At 42.5% G+C, this 19,826-nt stretch overlaps 1 protein-coding gene across 1 annotated transcript; it reads left to right on the top strand.

The window, feature by feature from the left end:
* The first annotated feature begins 1,468 nt into the window (after positions 1 to 1,468).
* Positions 1,469 to 3,484, top strand: RPS26 (ribosomal protein S26). Its single transcript, XM_061206649.1, has 3 exons — positions 1,469 to 1,832; positions 2,912 to 3,042; positions 3,375 to 3,484. The coding sequence occupies exons 1-3, from the start codon at positions 1,469 to 1,471 to the stop codon at positions 3,408 to 3,410; spliced, it is 531 nt and encodes a 176-aa protein (XP_061062632.1). The 3' UTR covers positions 3,411 to 3,484.
* The last annotated feature ends 16,342 nt before the right edge of the window (positions 3,485 to 19,826 follow it).

The following is a 19,826-nucleotide window of genomic DNA, read 5'->3' as shown; positions in this document are numbered from 1 at the left end:
CAGTCTCCATCTGTACCATCTTGGGTCTGAATGCTGGGAGGTCACCTTGACACCCAAATTTCTTCAATTTTGGAGACAAGTGGGTGGTACATGAATAGCCACTCCATTCAAGGCTAAAGACTCTCTGAAGGCTCTCCAGAGGTAAATGGAACTCGGACAGAACAAAGTCTGTTTCAGTAGGGGGCCAGATTCATCAATGAGTGGTGAAATCACCTTGGTGGGGATTGATCAACACTTATTAAAAGAAAATAGAACATAACAGTGCACCTTATGTCATAAGGGCATTGTTTCATGAAGTTTGTGTTTCAGTTTTGTGTGTATGTACTGAGTATGTACTGAGTACATCTGTGTATGTACTGAGTACCAACGTAAAATATATTTCTACTAGGAGTCTGAGTCAAATCTCTTAAGTCACTAGTCCAGGCTATATATACTTCCATCCATTTGTTAGGTAAGAGACAGCATAGTATAGTGGAGCCAGAACACCTCATACTAGCACGATGTGACTTCAGACAACCTCAATTTTAACCTCTCTACACCTCAGTTTTTCAATCTGTAAAGTAAGGACAATAATAGAACCTACCTTATAGGCTTGTTGAGGGTTAAAAGAGTTAATATTTATACACTGCTTACTACAGCGCCTAGCACTGTGCTAGCAGGATCCAGGAATAAAAAAGCGAACGAGGAACAACCCCTAGCACCAACGCACTTGTCCATGGCTCCTCATTGTGGGGTTTTCTCCATATTGAAAGGAGGAATTAACAAAATGCTTTATTCCACCCCCACCCCACCCCACCCCACCCCACCCCACCGCACCCCACCCCACCCCCGTCTGTAACAGGACTGTCAGAGAAACGAGCCGAGAGCGTCCCCCGGTGGCGTAGTGTCGCCTTCGGTCTCAGTGCTTGGGGCCCAGGGCCTGCCAACCTCGCACTACAACTCCCACCATGCATCTCTTGCCCTCCGGCCTCTAACTGGGAAGGCGACTTGCGGCCCTGCGCCGAGGAACTTCCGCGCCCAGCATCGCAAAAAAGGATAACTATAGCCGCCCAGAATTACTTCCGGGGTAGGGCGTCGCAAGGGTTGCTGGGAAACATATAACTCTAATTTTCTTCCGCCAGCTGGTTAAATAGTCCCACCGGCACCATGTGCCACGGAAAAAGAAACTCGAGAAACACCTTCCTGCCCTAAATTTCAGCGGAAACGCTGAATAATAAAGAAAATTTGAGTCAAGTGCATTTCCGTTCTTGGCGTGCTTCCAGTAGACGTCTAGGAGGAATCTCCCGGCGTGAGCGTAGGGATCTCGCGCTATATAGGAGAGTCGTAACGAAAGCCGGATCCTTTTTCGCCTCTTCGCTTCCAAGATGGTGAGTTCTAGCTCGTGGTGAATGTGAGGGGCTGGGTGGAGGCTTGAGAGGAGCAGATTTTGGGATTGTGGGGATTTGAAAACCTGGACCACGGTGGAGGAATGGAAAGAGCGTATGTTTGTTCCAGGTTTGGAGGGATTTGCGGAGGGACTGGATATCTGAGTGGCACTTTTCTGGGGGTTGCCAGCGCGGAATGTGGCTGGAAGGGGGATAGGCTGGGTAAATTGTGCCTTCTTCCTAATGGGGTTTTCATTTTCACGCAGACCAAGAAAAGAAGGAACAATGGTCGTGCCAAAAAGGGCCGCGGCCACGTGCAGCCTATTCGCTGTACCAACTGTGCCCGTTGCGTGCCCAAGGATAAGGCTATTAAGAAGTTCGTCATTCGGAACATCGTAGAGGCCGCAGCCGTCAGGGACATTTCAGAAGCGAGTGTTTTCGACGGTGAGCTCCTGGCGCGCGAACTGTGCAAGTATCCTAATATCTAAAACCGCTTCCTGCCGCCTCTCCCACCCCCCCCCCCCATCCGCAGGCTCTGTTCATTGGAGCGTCTCCAACAATTTTCTTGCGCCTTTAGGATTGTTAGTAGAAGAGAATGATATGTTTGCTATGTTGTTTGACGTTTTGAGCCTTCTCTGGACAGAGGGGGACTTTTTGTGGTATTGCACAGTCTTTGACTCTTATTTTGTGACTGCTTGTGTAGGGGATGAGATTCCAAAAGCACTTATGGTGCTTATCCTGTATCAAAACTTCGGGAGTACTAGCTGAAAATGTAAATGTAACAATTCTTGAATTGTTGACGAACATTTGAGTAGTTGTAGAAAGGAGTCTTTCGAAGACTTTTAAAGAGTCGAAGCAGTCTAGTTTGGTCGACAAGGGTGATCTTTGGAGCAATATGATGTCGTTTTGATCTTTTCTTTTTCTTAAGACGAATTAACTTTTTTAGGCAACAGGAGGGGGCCCAGGAGTAGGCATTGGGGATGATGCAATTGCTGAAGGAACTGGATTCTTGGTGATATTACATCTGTGGTGTGGATTTAGTCCCTATGGTGACAGGGTCGCTCAGTAAGGGAATATTCATTTGTGGAACTGTGTTGTATATGTATTTAGATACCAGAAACTGAACACTTGGCTTTGGGGGTGAAATCTTGTAGATATGCCTGACAGACATTTGAGTGAGTTTACTTTTTTAAAAAATTTATTTATTATTCATTTTTGGCTGCGTTGGGTCTTTGTTGCTGCGCGCGGCCTTCTCTAGTTGCGGTGAGCCGGCCTCTCATTGCGGTGGCTCCTCTTGTTGTGGAGCTAAGGCTCTAGAGCGCAGGCTCAGCAGTTGTGGTGCACGGGCCTAGTTGCTCCGCAGCATGTGGGATCTTCTGGACCAGGGCTCGAACCCGTGTCCCCTGCATTGGCAGGCAGATTCTTAACCACTGCGCCACCAAGGAAGCCCATAAGTAAGTTTACTTTTGACTGATAGAATGAACAAGAAAGAACAGTGCAATGTGGTACCATACCTAATATCACAGCTATAATTTTCTGTTTCTTAGCCTATGTGCTTCCCAAGCTGTATGTGAAACTGCATTACTGCGTGAGTTGTGCCATTCACAGCAAGGTAGTCAGGAATCGTTCTCGGGAAGCCCGGAAGGACCGAACACCTCCACCCCGATTTAGACCTGCTGTGAGTATCTTAAAGAGGAGATGTGGAAGCCAGAGGAGTAATTGACAAAAGATAAGGAAGGACCCAAGGAATATCAAATTAAGATCTCTGCCTATGGGTGGGATCAACTTAAGTCTGTAAAGACCCACACCTAAACATTTGTTTAGAGACACTTCTGAAGAATAGCTGTAAGAATCTGTTTCAGATTGAATAGTGTAATCTTGTTCCACATTTATTCATACTTTTATGACCCAAATACATTGTTAGTGATGGGAGGGTAGTGGTCAGGTTCTTTGAGGGGGGACTCTTCCATGCGTGTTTTTTTTTAATTCTTTCATTTCTTTATCTTTCAGGGTGCTGCCCCACGACCTCCACCAAAGCCCATGTAAGGAGCTAAGTCCTTAAAGACTAAAGAAATACTGTTCCCTGGAAAGACAATAAAGTGGAAATTATACTTTATATGGCGTGTTGAGTATGTATGGTCAGGTGGAGTGGGGGTGTGTGTATGTCATAGAACTGTAATTACTTTTACCAAGTATTCAGTTGTGGAGTGCCACGTGGTGTTTTCATGGGGTGAGAAAGCTTATCCAGGTAAGTTAAACCTTTTGTATTCCTGCCTTTGGCCTCCCCAATTTGCATAGCTGTGGGGTGCAGGAGAGGAGTTAAGGCATCTGTGAATGTTAGATTAATTCATCCTGGCAAGTGGCTTAAGCTGGGGTCTTTAAAATGGGGAGGAACTAGCAGGGTAAGGAGTGTTACTGAATGAGGAGCACATCAGGAAGTGATTTAGACTGAGGTGTGCATACCCCTGGTGGAGGACAGAAGACTTTATTTACTAGGAAGCACATGACTTGGATAGCTTAAAGGGTCTGTATTCAGATCCTTAACTTCGTAAAATTCACCTGTCTACTGTGGTCTGCTGGTAAGCCAGTTGTCACCCAGCCTGCATCTTTCTATGGGGTGAAAATGTCCAGGACACGAGGCATTCCTAGAAATTTGTGGAAGTCCCAAGAGAGGAAGTTTCCACGCAAAGTATGGGAAAAGGCTGTACCTAATTTTATTTGTGTGACCATGGTTCATTTGTTCCAGAATTCAGAAATTAGAAAGTTACTAGTTAGGGATATACAGTTGAACCTTGAACAACATGGGTTTAACTGTGTGGGTTTTTTTGTTTTGTTTTGTGTTCAATAAATACATACTACACAGTCCACAGTTGGTTGACTCCTCAGATGGTGAAAGCCCAGGCAAATAAGAAAGGGTAAATCTAAAGTTATATAAGGATTTTTGACTGGGTGGTACCCCTAACCTATGTATTGTTCAGGGGTCAAATGTATGTTTATTTGAAAAATTCATTTGGGAATGGATTGCTAAGGACTTTGCTGGTTAGGTTATGTGATTTTTTTTTCCCCCTGAATTAAGCTAAACTAGTAGCTTGGAAGTTTTGATTAAAATACACATTGTTGGGCTTCTCTGGTGGCGCAGTGGTTGAGAGTCCGCCTGCCAATGCAGGGGACACAGGTTCGAGCCCTGGTCTGGGAGGATCCCACATGCCGCGGAGCAACTGGGCCCGTGAACCACAACTGCTGAGCCTGCGCGTCTGGAGCCTGTGCTCTGCAACAAGAGAGGCCGCGACGGTGAGAGGCCCACGCACCGCGATGAGGAGTGGCCCCCGCTTGCCGCAGCTGGAGAGGGCCCTCGCACAGAAACGAAGACCCAACACAGCCAAAAATAAATAAATAAATTAATTAATTAATTAATTTAAAGAAATAACATTCCGTCTTGATCTTGTAAGAGGTCTCATTACCCACCAGGATGACGCTTAGATTTGGATTATGTAAACTGTCAATAATATGTCATTTGAGGTACAGTCCTTTGTTTCAAAAAACTTATATAACTGTTCCTTCATTTCTAACCGGTGGAACAGTTCTCAGAGCTTTCTGAGATGCTCTTCCCAGGCTATAATCCTCAAATTTGGCTCAAATAAAAATTAAAAAAAAAAAAAATACACATTGTTTGGGAATTCCCTGGCAGTCCAGTGGTTAGGACTTGATGCCCTCACTGCTGAGGGCCTGGGTTCAATCCCTGGTCTGGGAACTAAAATCCCACAAGCTGCACTGTGCAGCCAATAAAAAAGTAAATAAACGTTGTGGGAAACGGTTTGTTAAAACACTGAATGTAGGCAAGAGTTTCCATCCTTTGGGGAGACCCACAATATCTGTGCTTCTTCATTCCTCTATACTGTAATGATCCTGCTACACCAGGGATAAAACATTGGGTAGAAGAAAATAGGGTTCAAGGTGAAAATGAATGCTGAACCTGGTGGTCCTAAATCCCAGCTTGCTCAATAAAACCAGATTCAAGTAGTAAATCAGGATCATGTGAGTGCTGAGATTTCTCTTGAGATGTTTATAGGCACAGCTTATCCTTTTCTCGGGGTAGGTCTTAATTGGCTCTCCCATGAGTTTAAAAATTGATTTAAACTAAGAGCCTAAGAGCTAAGAATTGGTTTAGCTGTTTATCTATTGGTACTTGAGGATAATCCCAAACTAACTGATTTTGGAGTGCTAGCGGTAACTCACAAAAGGGCTTTCCATGTGCTTCATGTTCTAAAATAACCCCATCCCACCTCCCAATCCACCAGTTACAAAGAACTCAAATGGTGTCTGATGGGCAACCAGGATATCCAGTTTCTACCTATGGGAAAGTTACCTCCTAGGTAGGCATCCATCATCTATCCCAGAAAAGAAAGCCACTTAAGTTGTCAGAAGTAGCCCACAGGTCAGTTTGAGTTTCTCAAGGTATTTGGACTGCAAGATCAGCAGCCTTCTCTGCTTAAGCTATTGTGGACTGATGTTCTAGTAGTTGGTCACAGAAAAGATGATATAAACCTTTGAGCCCCTGCCTCCACCCCCCACCCTTCACCTCCAGCTTCTTTTAATGGACTGTTAGGAGGGGAAAAGTTAATTGCAGTCTCAGCACCTCCCTAACATTTCAGATGTGTTCTCCAGTCTCAATGTGTAAAGCCAGGTAGACGCCTCTGGGCTCTTCCAGCCATTGGCCCAATGTGCACCTGTGAGGTATTGGATTTCAGGTCAATTCCCTGTGGTCAAGATTCATTGAGAGCCAAAGCAATCTTGAGAAAGAAAAATGGAGCTGGAGGAATCAGGCTCCCTGACTTCAGACTATACTACAAAGCTACAGTAATTAAGATAGTATGGTACTGGCACAAAAACAAATACAGATCAATGGAACAGGATAGAAAGCCAAGAGATAAACCCATGCACATATGGTCACCTTATCTTTGACAAAGGAGGCAAGAATATACAATGGAGAAAAGACAGCCTCTTCAATAAGTGGAGCTGGGAAAACTGGATAGCTACGTGTAAAAGAATGAAATTAGAACATTTCCTAACACCATACACAGAAATAAACTCAAAAGGGATTAAAGACCTAAATGTAAGGCCAGATACTGTAAACCTCTTAGAGGAAAACATAGGCAGAAGCCTCTGACATAATCACAGCCAGATCTTTTTCGACCCACCTCTGAGAGTAATGGGAATAAAAAAACAAATGGGACCTAATGAAACTTAATAGCTTTTGCACAGCAAAGGAAACCACAAACAAGACGAAAAGACAACCCTCGGAATGGGAGAAAATATTTGCAAACGAAGCAACTGACAAAGGATTAATCTCCAAAATATACAAGTAGCTCATGTAGCTCAATATCAAAAAAAAAAACCCAATCCAAAAATGGTTGGAAGACCTAAGCAGACATTTCTCCAAAGAAGATATACAGATTGCCAACAAACACATGAAAAGAAGATATACAGATTGCCAACAAACACATGAAAAGATGCTCAACATCACTAATGGTTAGAGAAATGCAAATCAAAACCACAATGAGGTATCACCTCACACCGGTCAGAATGGCCATCATCAAAAAATCTACAAACAGTAAATGCTGGAGAGGGTGTGGAGAAAAGGGAACCCTCTTGCACTGTTGGTGGGAATGTAAATTGATACAGCCACTATGGAGAACAGTATGGAGGTTCCTTAAAAAACTAAAAGTAGAACTACCATATGACCCAGCAATCGCACGACTGGGCATATACCCTGAGAAAACCATAATTCAAAGAGAGACATGTACCACAATGTTCATTGCAGCACTATTTACAATAGTCAGGACATGGAAGCAACCTAAGTGTCCATTGACAGATGAATGGATAAAGAAGATGTGGCACATATATACAATGAAATATTACTCCGCCATAAAAGGAAACGAAATTGAGTTATTTGTAGTGAGGTGGATGGACCTAGAGTCTGTCATACAGAGTGAAGTAAGTCAGAAGGAGAAAAACAAATACCGTATGCTAACGCACGTATATGGAATCTAAAAAAACAGTACTGATGAACCTAGTGGCAGGGCAGGAATAAAGACAAAGACATAGAGAAGGGACTCAACGCAGTGGGGGAAGGGGAAGCTGGGACGAAGTAAGAGATGGCTAGCGGGAAGCTGCTGCATAGCACAGGGAGATCAGCTGGATGCTTTGTGAAGACCTAGAGGGGTCTTAGAGACCCCTCTAGGTCATAGAGAGGATGGGAGGGAGGCTCAAGAGGGAGGGGTTATGGGGATATATGTATACTTACAGTTGATTCACTTTGTTGTACAACAGAAACTAACAACATAGTAAAGCAATTATACTCCAATAAAGATATATTTTAAAAAATTCAAGGGGCTTCCCTGGTGGCGCAGTGGTTGAGAGTCCGCCTGCCAATGCAGGGGACACGGGTTCGAGCCCTGGTCTGGGAGGATCCCACATGCCGCGGAGCAACTAAGCCTGTGTACCACAACTACTGAGCCTGTGCTCTAGAGCCCAGGAGCCACAACTACTGAAGCCCGTGCTCTGCAACAAGAGAAACCACTGCAATGAGAAGCCCGCACACCGCAACGAAGAGTAGCCCTGCTCACCACAACTAGAGAAAGCCCGCACGCAGCAACAAAGACCCAACGCAGCCAAAAATTAAAAAAAAATTTTAAAAAAACAAGAAACAAAAAACACAATTAGAACAAGGGAGGGATTTCCCTGTTGGTCCAGTGGGTAAGACTCTGCGCTCCCAATGCAGGGGGCCTGGTTCAATCCCTGGTCAGGGAAATAGATCCCACATGCATGCTGCAACTGAGAGTCCGCATGCTGCAACGAAGATCCCGCGTGCCACAACTAAGACCTGGCACAGCCTAAATAAATAAATAAATAAATAAGTAAATATTTTAAAAAGAAAAAGAAGGGAATGACCCTGGCATGAACTACGTGGTCCAGAGGACTGACTGCAGTGAGAGGACTCTGGGAGCTCCCCTCTGCTCAGGACATGGGGCTGTCATTCTAGCTGAAGGCTTTTCTCAAACTGACCCCTTTAAACATAGGCAGTTCATTGTATGTCAATTATGCCCCAATAAAGCTGTTTAAGAAGAAATGTCTTTCTCCATAAAGAGACCATCTGGACCAATCCCATCATATCTCCCCTTCCTTCCTTCCTTCCTTCCTCCTTCCCTCCCTCCCTCTCTCCCTTCCATCCTTCCTTCCTCCCTCCCTCCCTCCCTTCCTTCTCCCCATTCAGTCCAACACTGCTGTATGCCTCCCTGCCCTGCCACAGTCCCAGCCTGTCCCTCTGCTCTAACTCCCTCCTCTGTGCTCTTCTGAATCCCCACTCTGTGATGAGCACCCTCGGAAGACTCCTTCGTCTCTTGACCTTAACTGAAACCTACCTGTGTCCGTCCAGAGCACACCTCTTTGCTGGCTGCCTTCTCCAGGTTTCTCTCATACTCCAAATAACTCAGGGGCAGGGGGTCGGGGTGGTGTCCCATTTGCTCCTTAATGTCTTACAGACCACCCACTACTCCCTTCTGCTGGCAACCCCTCTGCTCTTTACAGACTCACTCAGTCAGGCTCTGACACCCTCTCCCTCCATGATGCTCTTGTTCGCCCCTCAGGTCACTGACTCTTACTCACTGAAAACTTCACCTCCTGATTCACTGTCTTCTTCTGCAGACCATCCTCTTTCATTATTCTTAGTGCCCTCAACATCCATTTGGATCTCCCATCTAATACTCTGACTTCTCAGTTTCTTGACCACCTTGCCCTCCATGATCTTTCCTCTATCCCACCAGTCATAACTTAGACCTTGGCATCACCAAAAAACTGTGCCATCTTAGAAACCTCAAACTTAGCTCTCCAATGACCACCTCACCTTCAGGTCACTGGCTCAACCATGCTTACCTCAATAGTTTGTCTCCTTCACATTCACCTCCAATCCATAGATCCTACTATTTCCCGAGCATCCAACAGTCTCACCTATTTCTCCAAAAATCTTGGTTTCTTTAATGGGAAATGGCCATAAGAGGACGTCCCTGGTGGCACAGTGGTTAAGAATCTGCCTGCCAATGCAGGGTACACAGGTTCGAGCCCTGCTCTGGGAAGATCCCACATGCTGCAGAGCAACTAAGCCCCTGCGCCACAGCTACTGAGCCTGCGTTCTAGAGCCCGCGAGCCACAACTACTGAGCCCACGTGCCACAACTAACTGAAGCCCGCGTGCCGAGAGCCCGTGCTCCGCAACAAGGGAAGCCACTGCAGTGAAAAGCCCACGCACCGCAACGAAGAGTAGCCCCTGCTCCCTGCAACTAGAGAAAGCCCACGTGCAGCAATGAAGACCCAACGCAGACAAAAATAAATAAATAAATTAAAAATAAAATGGCCATTAGAGAGCACCATGAACTAGGAAAGCTCATTACTATCGTGTTGGTCACTCTAGGTCTTTTCAGTGGGCAAAGCTGTGTATGTATAGTGTTCATACTGACTGTTCTAGTTCAAATTTGGAACTATAAAACTACCAAAAAAAACTATATTTTCTTTCTTCCATCAAAAATTGTGGTTCTTTGGGAGTTCCTTGGTGGTCTACTGGTTAGGATTCGGTACTTTCACAGCCGGGGCCTGGGTTCAGTCCCTCGCTGGGAAACTGAGATCCCTGCAAGCTGTGCAGCACAGCAAAAAAAAAAAAAAAAGTGCTCCTTCTTAGAGATTGCCCCTAAGTTTACATGATGCTGTTTCTTCCCAGGTTCTAAAGCACATGCTTCACACTCTAGCCACAGGCAAACAGGCACTAAACAGGCATTAGGCAGAATTAGCTGGAAGTTGAAGACTTGAGTCTTTGATGTGTCTGGATGAATTTTTTGTTTTGCTAGTGGGTATATGTTTTCATCTGTGGATGACTTGCTTGGAGTGCAGGTTTTGGAGACCTTTTATATAAAGGTGTGAAGAGTTGGGTTGGCTACAAGGCATGGAACAAGGAGTTTCAAGCAAAGGCAGACCTGCTCTTACCCTGAAGATTTCAAAGGCATTAATGACAGCAGCAATCTTGCAGCTTACTAGTTGACAGGCAGCTGGATGGATGCTCATGGGACAGAAGATCAAACAACTTTCAATTTTAATAAATCTCTATAAACCAAATAATAATAATAATCATGGTTCTTAAGGGCACAGAAATAGAGAATTAGAATATTTCATAATTACTCATTTGCTTTACCCCACATTACACATTAAACAGTCTCAGAATACACCAGTAATACTACCTCCACCAATTATGATTACTGAAAACAGATTAAACAATTTTTTGTGAATGCCATCCCCATTCTCCTCCCATTTTTTATGGTTATAATATCTACATTGTCAGATCATATGGTCATTACATACTACTATACTCTCTCTTTTAACCTTTATTGAGTCTCAGTTCTGCAAATAAATAATATTACAATGCTCACTCACAGCCCTTATGTTGATGTCTCTCTAGGAAGTTTGGTTGTCTGAAGTGCATTCGCTAGTGGATTTCTTAGGAAAGACTCATGGGAACAATACTCCCCGAGTTCCTGCATATTGGTAACAATTTGTCTGTGGCCATTATAGCTGAAGGTTAGTTTGCTTTGGCTCACATGTACTTTTCTTGAATATTTAAAATATGTCAACTTCATTTTCTTCTTACATAAAGCACTGCTGTCAAAAAGTCTCATAATTATCTAACTTGTCCCTTATGAATCATACTCTTTTTGTCTGGTCATGGATTTTTTTTTCCCTATAAGTCTAGTAATTTTATTAGAATATGTCTTGGTGTTGGTCATTCTAGGTCAATGTTTTTAAGTATCTTCTGTCTTCTTTTAATATGTAGTTTTGAAATTTTTCATTTTAGGAAAAGTTTTCTTGAGTAGTATTTGGTGGTTTTTCTCTGTCCCCTTGCTTTGTTTTTCTTTTTCAGAGATTTATATTAACCTGTTAGTGGGGTCCATGAAGACACTCAAAGAAAGTTACCTAAGGATATTTGGAGATGAGGCCTTCGGCAGGTGATTGGGTCATTAGGGTGGAGCCCTCATAATGAGATTAATGCTCTTATAAGAAGAGACAGGAGAGACTTTGCTTCCTCTCTCTCTCAGCCATGTGAGGATACAGGGAGAAGGTGGCTGTCTATAAGCCAGGAAGTGGGTCCTCCTCAAACACTGGATCTACAAAGCCTTGATCTTAGACTCACCCTCCAGAACTATGAGAAATAAATGGTTGTCATTTAAGCCAAAAAAAAAAGAAAAAGAAAATATGAGCCAAGGATTTTATAATATCTTCCTTTTCTGTCTTTGTCATTTTCTCTTAAATCCTCTTAACTTCATTTCTTTTTACTTTAAAAATTTACCTCTTTTTCATCTTTTTTAAAGGCATTATTTATTGTGTTTATTTGCTCATCGTGTTCCTCATAGTTTAGTCTTTTTTTTTTTTTTTGGCCTCTCTGTGTGGCTTGCAAGATCTTAGTTCCCCGACCAGGGATTGAACCCAGGCCCTCAGCAGTGAAAGCGCAGAATCCTAACCCCTGGACCGCCAGGGAATTCCCTAGTCTTCATTTCTAAAATGTTTTTTCTCTTACTCTAATTTTTCCTCGAGTTCTACCACTTCAAGCATTTTTGATGTTGTTAATTTCATCCATTTTGTGAGCCTATTTCTCTGGCATGCTTTCTTTTTCTGTAGGGATGCTTTTCTGTTTCTGATTCTCTTTTTTCTTATAGAAATTTTGTATAGGATTTAACTTGTTACTTTCTGTTGCTCATTTTTACCTGAATTTAATATTTTGAAGGATTTGTTCAGATAGCTTTCCTATCTAGACAGAGCTCCCTCTTCTACTGCTTTGAGTAGTGTTCAGAAATATAGTGGCTTGCTGTCTGAGATTTCCAGCTTCACACCGCACCCTACTTTTCTCCGGACCTTCTCTTCCTTTGTCTCTGTTGTCCCTGTCCTGCTCAATTTTGATTCCTCTCTCATCAGTCTTTCTTCAGTATGGGGCCTATCCGGAAAGGAAGCCCTGGATAATCAGTTTGGAGAGTTCAAAGAGGGTGAAGTTACTCCAAACTCTTCAGTCCTTACTGACATGCACAGGCCCTTGTCTTCACCCGCCACTGGGGGGGGCACAAAACCTCTCTCAGTTTCAGCTGCCATTGTCAGATTGGCCTGCCAGGCTTTCTATTTGGAGCTCCTCCTGTTCTCATATTTCTCTGACACCCCGGTTGCTTCCTCTGCTCTCTCCTGCATAGGCACCCGTAACAAGCAGGTCCTGTGACTTTCGGTGTTCATTCTCATTGCTTGTATTTTGGGGTTTGTGGGGATACCTTGTCATCTAATTTTGTTATAAATGTTTCCCATGGGACTTCTCTGGTGGCGCAGTGGTTAAGAATCCGCCTGCCAATGCAGGGGACACGGGTTCGAGCCCTGGTGGGGGAAGATCTCATATGCTGCGGAGCAACTAAGCTCATGCGCCACAACTACTGAGCCTGCACTCTAGAGCCCGGGAGCCACAACTACTAAAGCCCGCACGCCTAGAGCCCGTGCTCTGCAATGAGAAGCCCGCGCACCGCAAGGAAGAGTAGCCCTCGCTGAGGCAACTAGAGAAAGACGGCACGTAGCAACAAAGACCAAACGCAGCCAAAAATAAATAAAAATACAAATAAATAAATTTATATAAAAAAAAAAAAGAATGTAAGTTCCATGAGAGCTCAGGAACAGCACCTGGCAATATAGTTGGGGCTCAGTAAATATTTGGTGAAAGAAAAATGTTCCACAAAAAGCAGCTTATTTGGAGGTTGAGAGAAAAGGGTCAGTTTATGGCAGATACACAAAGCGGGATAGAGAAGTGGTAAGAGATAAGGCTGGAGGATTGGGCCAAGTCAGTGTAGGGCCTTGTAAGCCAGTTAAGGAGTTTGCCCTTTATCCTGAAGGCAATGAAAATCCTTTAAAAGATTTTAAGCAAGGGAGTGGTCTGATGAAATTTCTGTTTTTTTTTTTTTTTCTTTGATCCATGGCTATGTAGAGATGTGTTTCTTTTTTTTTCAATTTATTTATTATTTATTTATTATTTATTTTTGGCTGTGTTGGGTCTTCGTTTCTGTGCGAGGGCTTTCTCTAGTTGTGGCGAGTGGGGGCCACTCTTCATCGCGATGCGCGGGCCTCTCACTATCGCGGCCTCTCTTGTTGCGGAGCACAGGTTCCAGACGCGCAGGCTCAGTAGTTGTGGCTCACAGGCCTAGTTGCTCCGCGGCATGTGGGATCTTCCCAGACCAGGGCTCAAACCCGTGTCCCCTGCATTGGCAGGCAGAGTCTCAACCACTGTGCCACCAGGGAAGCCCTCTGGGTTTTTTAATACAGATTTTTAAATTTTAATACATTTATTTATTTATTTATTTTTGGCTGCCTTGGGTCTTTGTTGCTGCGCACGGGCTTTCTCTAGTTGCGGCAAGCAGGGGTTACTCTTTGTTGCGGTGCGCGGGCTTCTCATTGCAGTGGCTTCTCTTGTTGCGGAGCATGGGCTCTAGGTGCGTGGGCTTCAGTAGTTGTGGCACGTGGGCTCAGTAGTTGTGGCACATGGGCTCAGTAGTTGTGGCACGTGGGCTCAGTAGTTGTGGCACACGGGCTTAGTTGCTCCACGGCATGTGCGATCTTCCTGGACCAGGGATCGAAACTGTGTCCCCTGCATTGGCAGGCGGATTCTTAACCACTGCACTACCAGGGAAGTCCCAAATTTCTGGTTCTTGTTGTTTTTTTCTAACATCACAAACTTCAGTAAGGAGAATGGATTGTGGGAGACAAAACTGGAGACAAGATTAGAATCCATGGGAATAGTCCAGCATTTGAATATAAATGATGAATAAAAAACTGAATTACAGTGATCTGATTTTCAGATAGCTTGCACAGTGGAAAACATAATCAGAATCCAAAAGGCAATAGAATGGCCAGAAGAAGGATGAATCTCAAAGAGATGATAATTAGCCAAGATAAATGAAAGCTCATTCATTCAGGCCCCCAATTCATAACTGATGAACAAGGATAGGCTGGTTTAATAATAGCTTGTGGAAGATAAATATTATGTGATATCACATATGTGGAATCTAAAAACTAATACAAATGAACTTATTTACAAAACAGAAACAGACTCACCGACATAGAAAACAAACTTATTCCAAAGGCGAAAGGGGGGAGGGATAAATGAGGAGTATGGGATTAACAGATACATAGCGCTATATACAAAATAAACAATAAGGATTTATCTTATAGCACACAGAACTATATTCAATATCTTATAATAACCTATAATGGAAAAGAATCTGAAAAAGAATATATATATGTATAACTAAAATACTTTGCTGTACACATGAAATTAACACAGTATTATAAATCAACTATAGTCCAATTAAGAAAAAATAATAGCTTGTGTAACAGCAACACTATATGAAGTGACACTATGATGAAACTAACCAAAAATGTTAATTTACTTTTTTTAAAAACAAAAGTATTTTGTTTTTAAAATTCACATTGAGATATAATTCACGTATGATATAATTAACTCATTAAAAGTGTACAATTCAGTGGTTTTTAGTATATTCACAGATATGTGCAACCTTCACTACAGTCAATTTTAGAACATTTCCATCACCTCAAAAAGAAACCTCAGGGCTTCCCTGGTGGCGCAGTGGTTGAGAATCTGCCTGCCAATGTAGGGGACACGGGTTCAAGCCCTGGTCTGGGAAGATCCCACATGCCACGGAGCAACTAGGCCCGTGAGCCACAACTACTGAGCCTGCGCGTCTGGAGCTTGTGCTCTGCAACAAGAGAGGCCGCGACAGTGAGAGGCTCGCGCACCGCGATGAAGAGTGGCCCCCACTCGCCGCAACTAGACAAAGCCCTCGCACAGAAACGAAGACCCAACACAGCCAAAAATTAATTAATTAATTAATTAATTTAAAAAAAAAAGAAACCTCATACCTATTCACTATCATCCTCCTACCCCCAGTCATCCCTTTCCTAGCCCTAAGCAACCACTAATCTACTTTCTGTCTCTATAGATTACCCTTTTCAGGACTTTCATAAAAATAGAATTATATAATATGTGGCCTTTTCTGACTGGCTTCTTTCATTTAGCATAATGTTTTCAAGGTTCATTGAAGTTGTAGCATTTATCAATACTCCATTCTTTTTATGGGCAAATAATATTCAATTGTCTGGATACACCACATTTGGTTTATCCATTTTCTGTTGATAGACATTTGGGTTGTTTCCATTGTAGGGTAGGCAGAAATTTACCTCTATCCATCTTAGGTCCTCAGCTAGGGCTCTTTAACAAAAGGATAGATTAACGAGAGAAAAACAAACAAGTTTATTAACACATGCAGTGCATATCACACATGAGAAACTTCAACGAAGAGTAACTCGAAACAATGACTTAGAACTCTGGCTAACATGGCATCTTCAAGAAAAAAACAATAAATTCGTGGAGAAATGGTAGGACAAAGGAAAAGGGTTTTATAATGAGAACCTGCTGTATAGCACAGGGAACTCTCCTGAATGCTCTGTGGTGACCTAAATGGGAAGGAAATCCAAAAAAGAGGGGATATATGTATACATATAGCTGATTCACTTCACCGTACAGCAGAAATTAACACAACATTGTAAAGCAACTCTACCCCCAATTAAAAATATATAAATAAATAAAGGAAAAGGGTTTTAGGCTTCTAAGGGTGGCCAACTGTGGGAAGATAAATATATGGGAGGAAACTAATGGAGTGAGGTTTGTTTGCAGATTTCTCTGGTGTCGTCTCTGGGCTGATAAGCGTCTAGAGTGTCTCTAGTAAAGGAGAATTTATATCCTGCCTTCAGGCAGAAAAGGAGGAGGGTAGAGAGACAAAGCTTTTTCTGTGTTTGCTTTATTCTTTTTTTAAAATATTTATTTATTTATTTGGCTGTGCCGGGTCTTAGTTGCGGCATGTGGGATCTAGTTCCCTGACCAGGGATCAAACCCAGACCCCCTGCATTGGGAGCACGGAGTCTTAGCCACTGGACCACCAGGGAAGTTTCTGTGTTTGCTGTTTTTAATTGCCTTCAGCTCAAAATAATTTTTTTTTGTCAAAGAGGCATATTTTGAGATGATATATTCTGATTTCCTTCATCTTTTGGCTAGTATGAATAATGCTGTAATAAACATTCGTGTACAAGTTTTGGTGGGAACATATGTTTTCATTTCTCTTGGGTATATAACCAGAAATGGAATTGCTGGGTCATTTAATTTAGGCTTTGGCTCCATTAATAGACATAGTGTTCAGGATGTGCTAAGTGATAGCCCCATCTGTCATCTGATATTCAGTCTTGGGCTACACACTTAACAAACTGGACCACGTACAACCAAGAGAGACAGGGGCAATAGAGAAGAGATTGTTAAGCGAGTCACTTGAAGAACAGTGGGAGGACCTGGAGACATTTGGCTGGAGAAAAGTAAACGAAAGGGGAAAAGAGAGACATCATCAAGTATCTGAAGAGTTGTGACATAGAAGAGGGATTAACCAGAGGGTAGAATGAGGCCTACTTGATAGAAGTTACAGAGAAACATAATTGGTCTGATGATTTTCCTTCCTTCCTTTCTTCTTTCCTTCTTTCCTTTCCAATTATTTTATTTTTTGACTACATAAAACATGAACAAAACAGAAAGTACAAAAGGATACACAGTGATGTCTTGCATTCAGTTCCCCTTCTTATAGGCAGTTTCTTGTATATCCTTCAAGATATACTTTAAACATATGTAAACAGATTTTTTACATATATATATATATTTTTTTATTTTTTTCTTTTTTGGCCGTGCCACGCGGCATGCAGGATCTTCCCCGACCAGGGATCTTCCCCATGCCCCCTGCATTGGGAGCGTGGAGTCTTAACCACTGGACCGCCAGGGAAGTCCAGATTTTTTACTTTTTAAAAAGAAATTTTGGGGAATTACCTGGTGGTCCAGTGGTTAGGACTCAGCGCTTTCACTGCTGGGGCCCAGGTTCCATCCCTGGTTGGGGAACCAAGATCCCGAAAGCCGGTGCGGTGTGGCTATAAAAAAAAAGAAAGAAATTTTGTGTTTTTAGAGAGAGTAAAAACATTTCTAACTCTCATAGTGGCCCAACCCTGTAATGACTGTCTCAGGCATTCCCTATCCTGGGGGTATTTGGGGAAAATTGGCAAACAATCATCCTTTAATCTTCTGAGGTATCCTTCTCTTGCAGTTTATTTGTTGGAGAAACTTAGATTGTTGTCCTATAAAATTTCCTGCATTCTGAATTTTGCTGACTGTGTGGTATCTTTCCTTTGGCCTATGAATTTGTTGTAAATTGGTATTGGATTGAGAGGCTGATCAGATTCAGATTTGATTATTTTGGTAAGACTGCTTCATAGGTGATAGTGAGTTCTTCCATCAGGAGGCATATAATATCTGGTTACCTCTTTTTGTGATGTTAGCAACTGTTGTTGCTCAAGGCTTAAATCCATACATTCATTAGGTGTTGCAAAATGGTGATATTCTAATTATAATATCCCTTCTTCATTTATTGGCTGGCATATTCTGATAATGAGAAACTTCCCCTCAGAGTAGTAGTAGGCTACTCTGATGTATAGTTCATATAGGAAAGGCAAGATAAATGTTTGATACTTGATCAAAAGTTTTCAAAATAATGGGTTGGTTCCCTCTCATCTTCCAATGATGACTACTTCATATTTCTTAAAAGAACATTATGAACTCATGGATTTATTTCTATTTAATGTGCTCTAATCCATTGTGGTTATTATCCTAGTTACATTGAGATGGTTACATTGGGATTCACTTCAGGTTGGCTCTTGAGTTCTTCTGATATAACATTAGTAGTCTTTGATAGCTTCTCCCATTGTCTCTTCAATCCATTATAAATCAAGTTTAATCCACACCATTTGAGAGAAATTTGTTAAAGTCTTCAAAAACCTCCATATGTGATCAAATCTCTGGCCAGTTCTCAATCCTCACCCTTCTTGCCCTCCCAGCAGTATTTGTCCCTGCTTATTAAAAGTCTTTCTTTGCTTTTCTTCTGAGACACTCTTCTCTCTTTGTTTTCCTCCTACTTCACGGACACATTTGCTCTCTGTCTTCTTTGAGGGATCTTCCCCACTTCCTAACCTAGGGAGTGAGAGTAGACAGTGAAACAGTTCAAGGACTGAGCCCTAAGACCCTTCACCATTTAGAGATCAGAAAGAAGAGGGAGATATAGCAAAGGAAGAGCAAACTAAACCTAAAGCTAGCACAAAGAAGGAAATAATAAAGATTAGAGCAGAGGTAAATGAAATAGAGTATAAAAAAATAATAGAGAGGGACTTCCCTGGTGGTCCAGTGGTTAAGAATCCGCCTTCCAATGCAGGGGATGTGGGTAAGATCCCACAGGCCGTGGGGCAACTAAGGGCACGTGCTCTAGAGCCTGTGGGCCACAGCTAGAGAGCCCGCGAGCTCTGGAGCCCCCGTGCCACAACTAGAGAGAAGCTTGCATGCCGCAATGAAGATCCCACGTGCTGCAAGACCCAATGCAGCCAAATAGATAAATAAATACTTTTTAAAAAAAAAAAAAGAAAAATAATGGAGAGAATAAGTGAATCCCAAAGTTAATTATTTGAAAAGAACAAAATTGACAAACCTTTAACTAGTCTAAGAAAAAGAGAGACACAAATAACTAAAATCAGAAATAAAAATGGAGCCATTACTACCAACCTTACAGAAATAAAAGGACCGTAAGAGAATACTGTGAACAATTGTACACCAACAAATTAGATTACCTAGATGAAATGAGCAAATCCATGGAACACAGGAATTACCAAAACTGACTCAAGAAGAAATAAAATGTCTGAACCTACCCATAACAAGTAGAGGTATTGAATCAGTAACCAAAACCCTCCCAACCGAAAAAATGTCCAGGACCAGGCTTCACTGGTAAAATCTACCAAACATTTTAAAAACTGACATCAGTGCTTCTCAAACTCTTAAGAAGAGAAGGAAGAAGAAGAAGGAGAAGGTGAGGGAAGAAGAAATTCCCTAACTCATTCTATGAGGCCAACATTACCCCAATACCAAAGCCAGAAAAAGACAACACAAGAAAAGAAAATTACAATCAGGGTCATTCCGTTCATTCAAAATATTGTGCAACCACCACCTCTATGGAGTTCTAAAACGTTTTCATCACCCCCAAATAAAACCCCATATCCGCTAAGCAGTTACTCCCTGTACCGCTCTATCCCTAGCCCTGGCAACCCCAATCTTTCTGTTTTTATGGATTTATCTATTCTGAATGATTTATATAAAAGGGATCAAACAATATGATCTTTTATGCCAGGCTTTCTTTCACTTAGCATAACGTTTGCAAAGTTGTTTTTTTGGTTTGTTTGTTTGTTTTTGGCGGCACCA

This window comes from Eubalaena glacialis, chromosome 11 (genome assembly GCF_028564815.1).
Source record: "Eubalaena glacialis isolate mEubGla1 chromosome 11, mEubGla1.1.hap2.+ XY, whole genome shotgun sequence".
Taxonomy (NCBI): domain Eukaryota; kingdom Metazoa; phylum Chordata; class Mammalia; order Artiodactyla; family Balaenidae; genus Eubalaena; species Eubalaena glacialis.
Note: the sequence above shows the minus strand (reverse complement) of the source record. Positions and strands in the feature narration are given on the sequence as shown.

Excerpts from the sequence above, each read along its gene's own strand:
- RPS26 (XM_061206649.1), top strand. The coding sequence starts at position 1,469 with ATGGAAAGAGCGTATGTTTGTTCCAGGTTTGGAGGGATTTGCGGAGGG. Across the intron at positions 1,833-2,911 it reads GCTCCTGGCGCGCGAACTGT|CCTATGTGCTTCCCAAGCTG; the intron begins GCAAGTATCCTA and ends TCTGTTTCTTAG. Across the intron at positions 3,043-3,374 it reads CACCCCGATTTAGACCTGCT|GGTGCTGCCCCACGACCTCC; the intron begins GTGAGTATCTTA and ends TTTATCTTTCAG.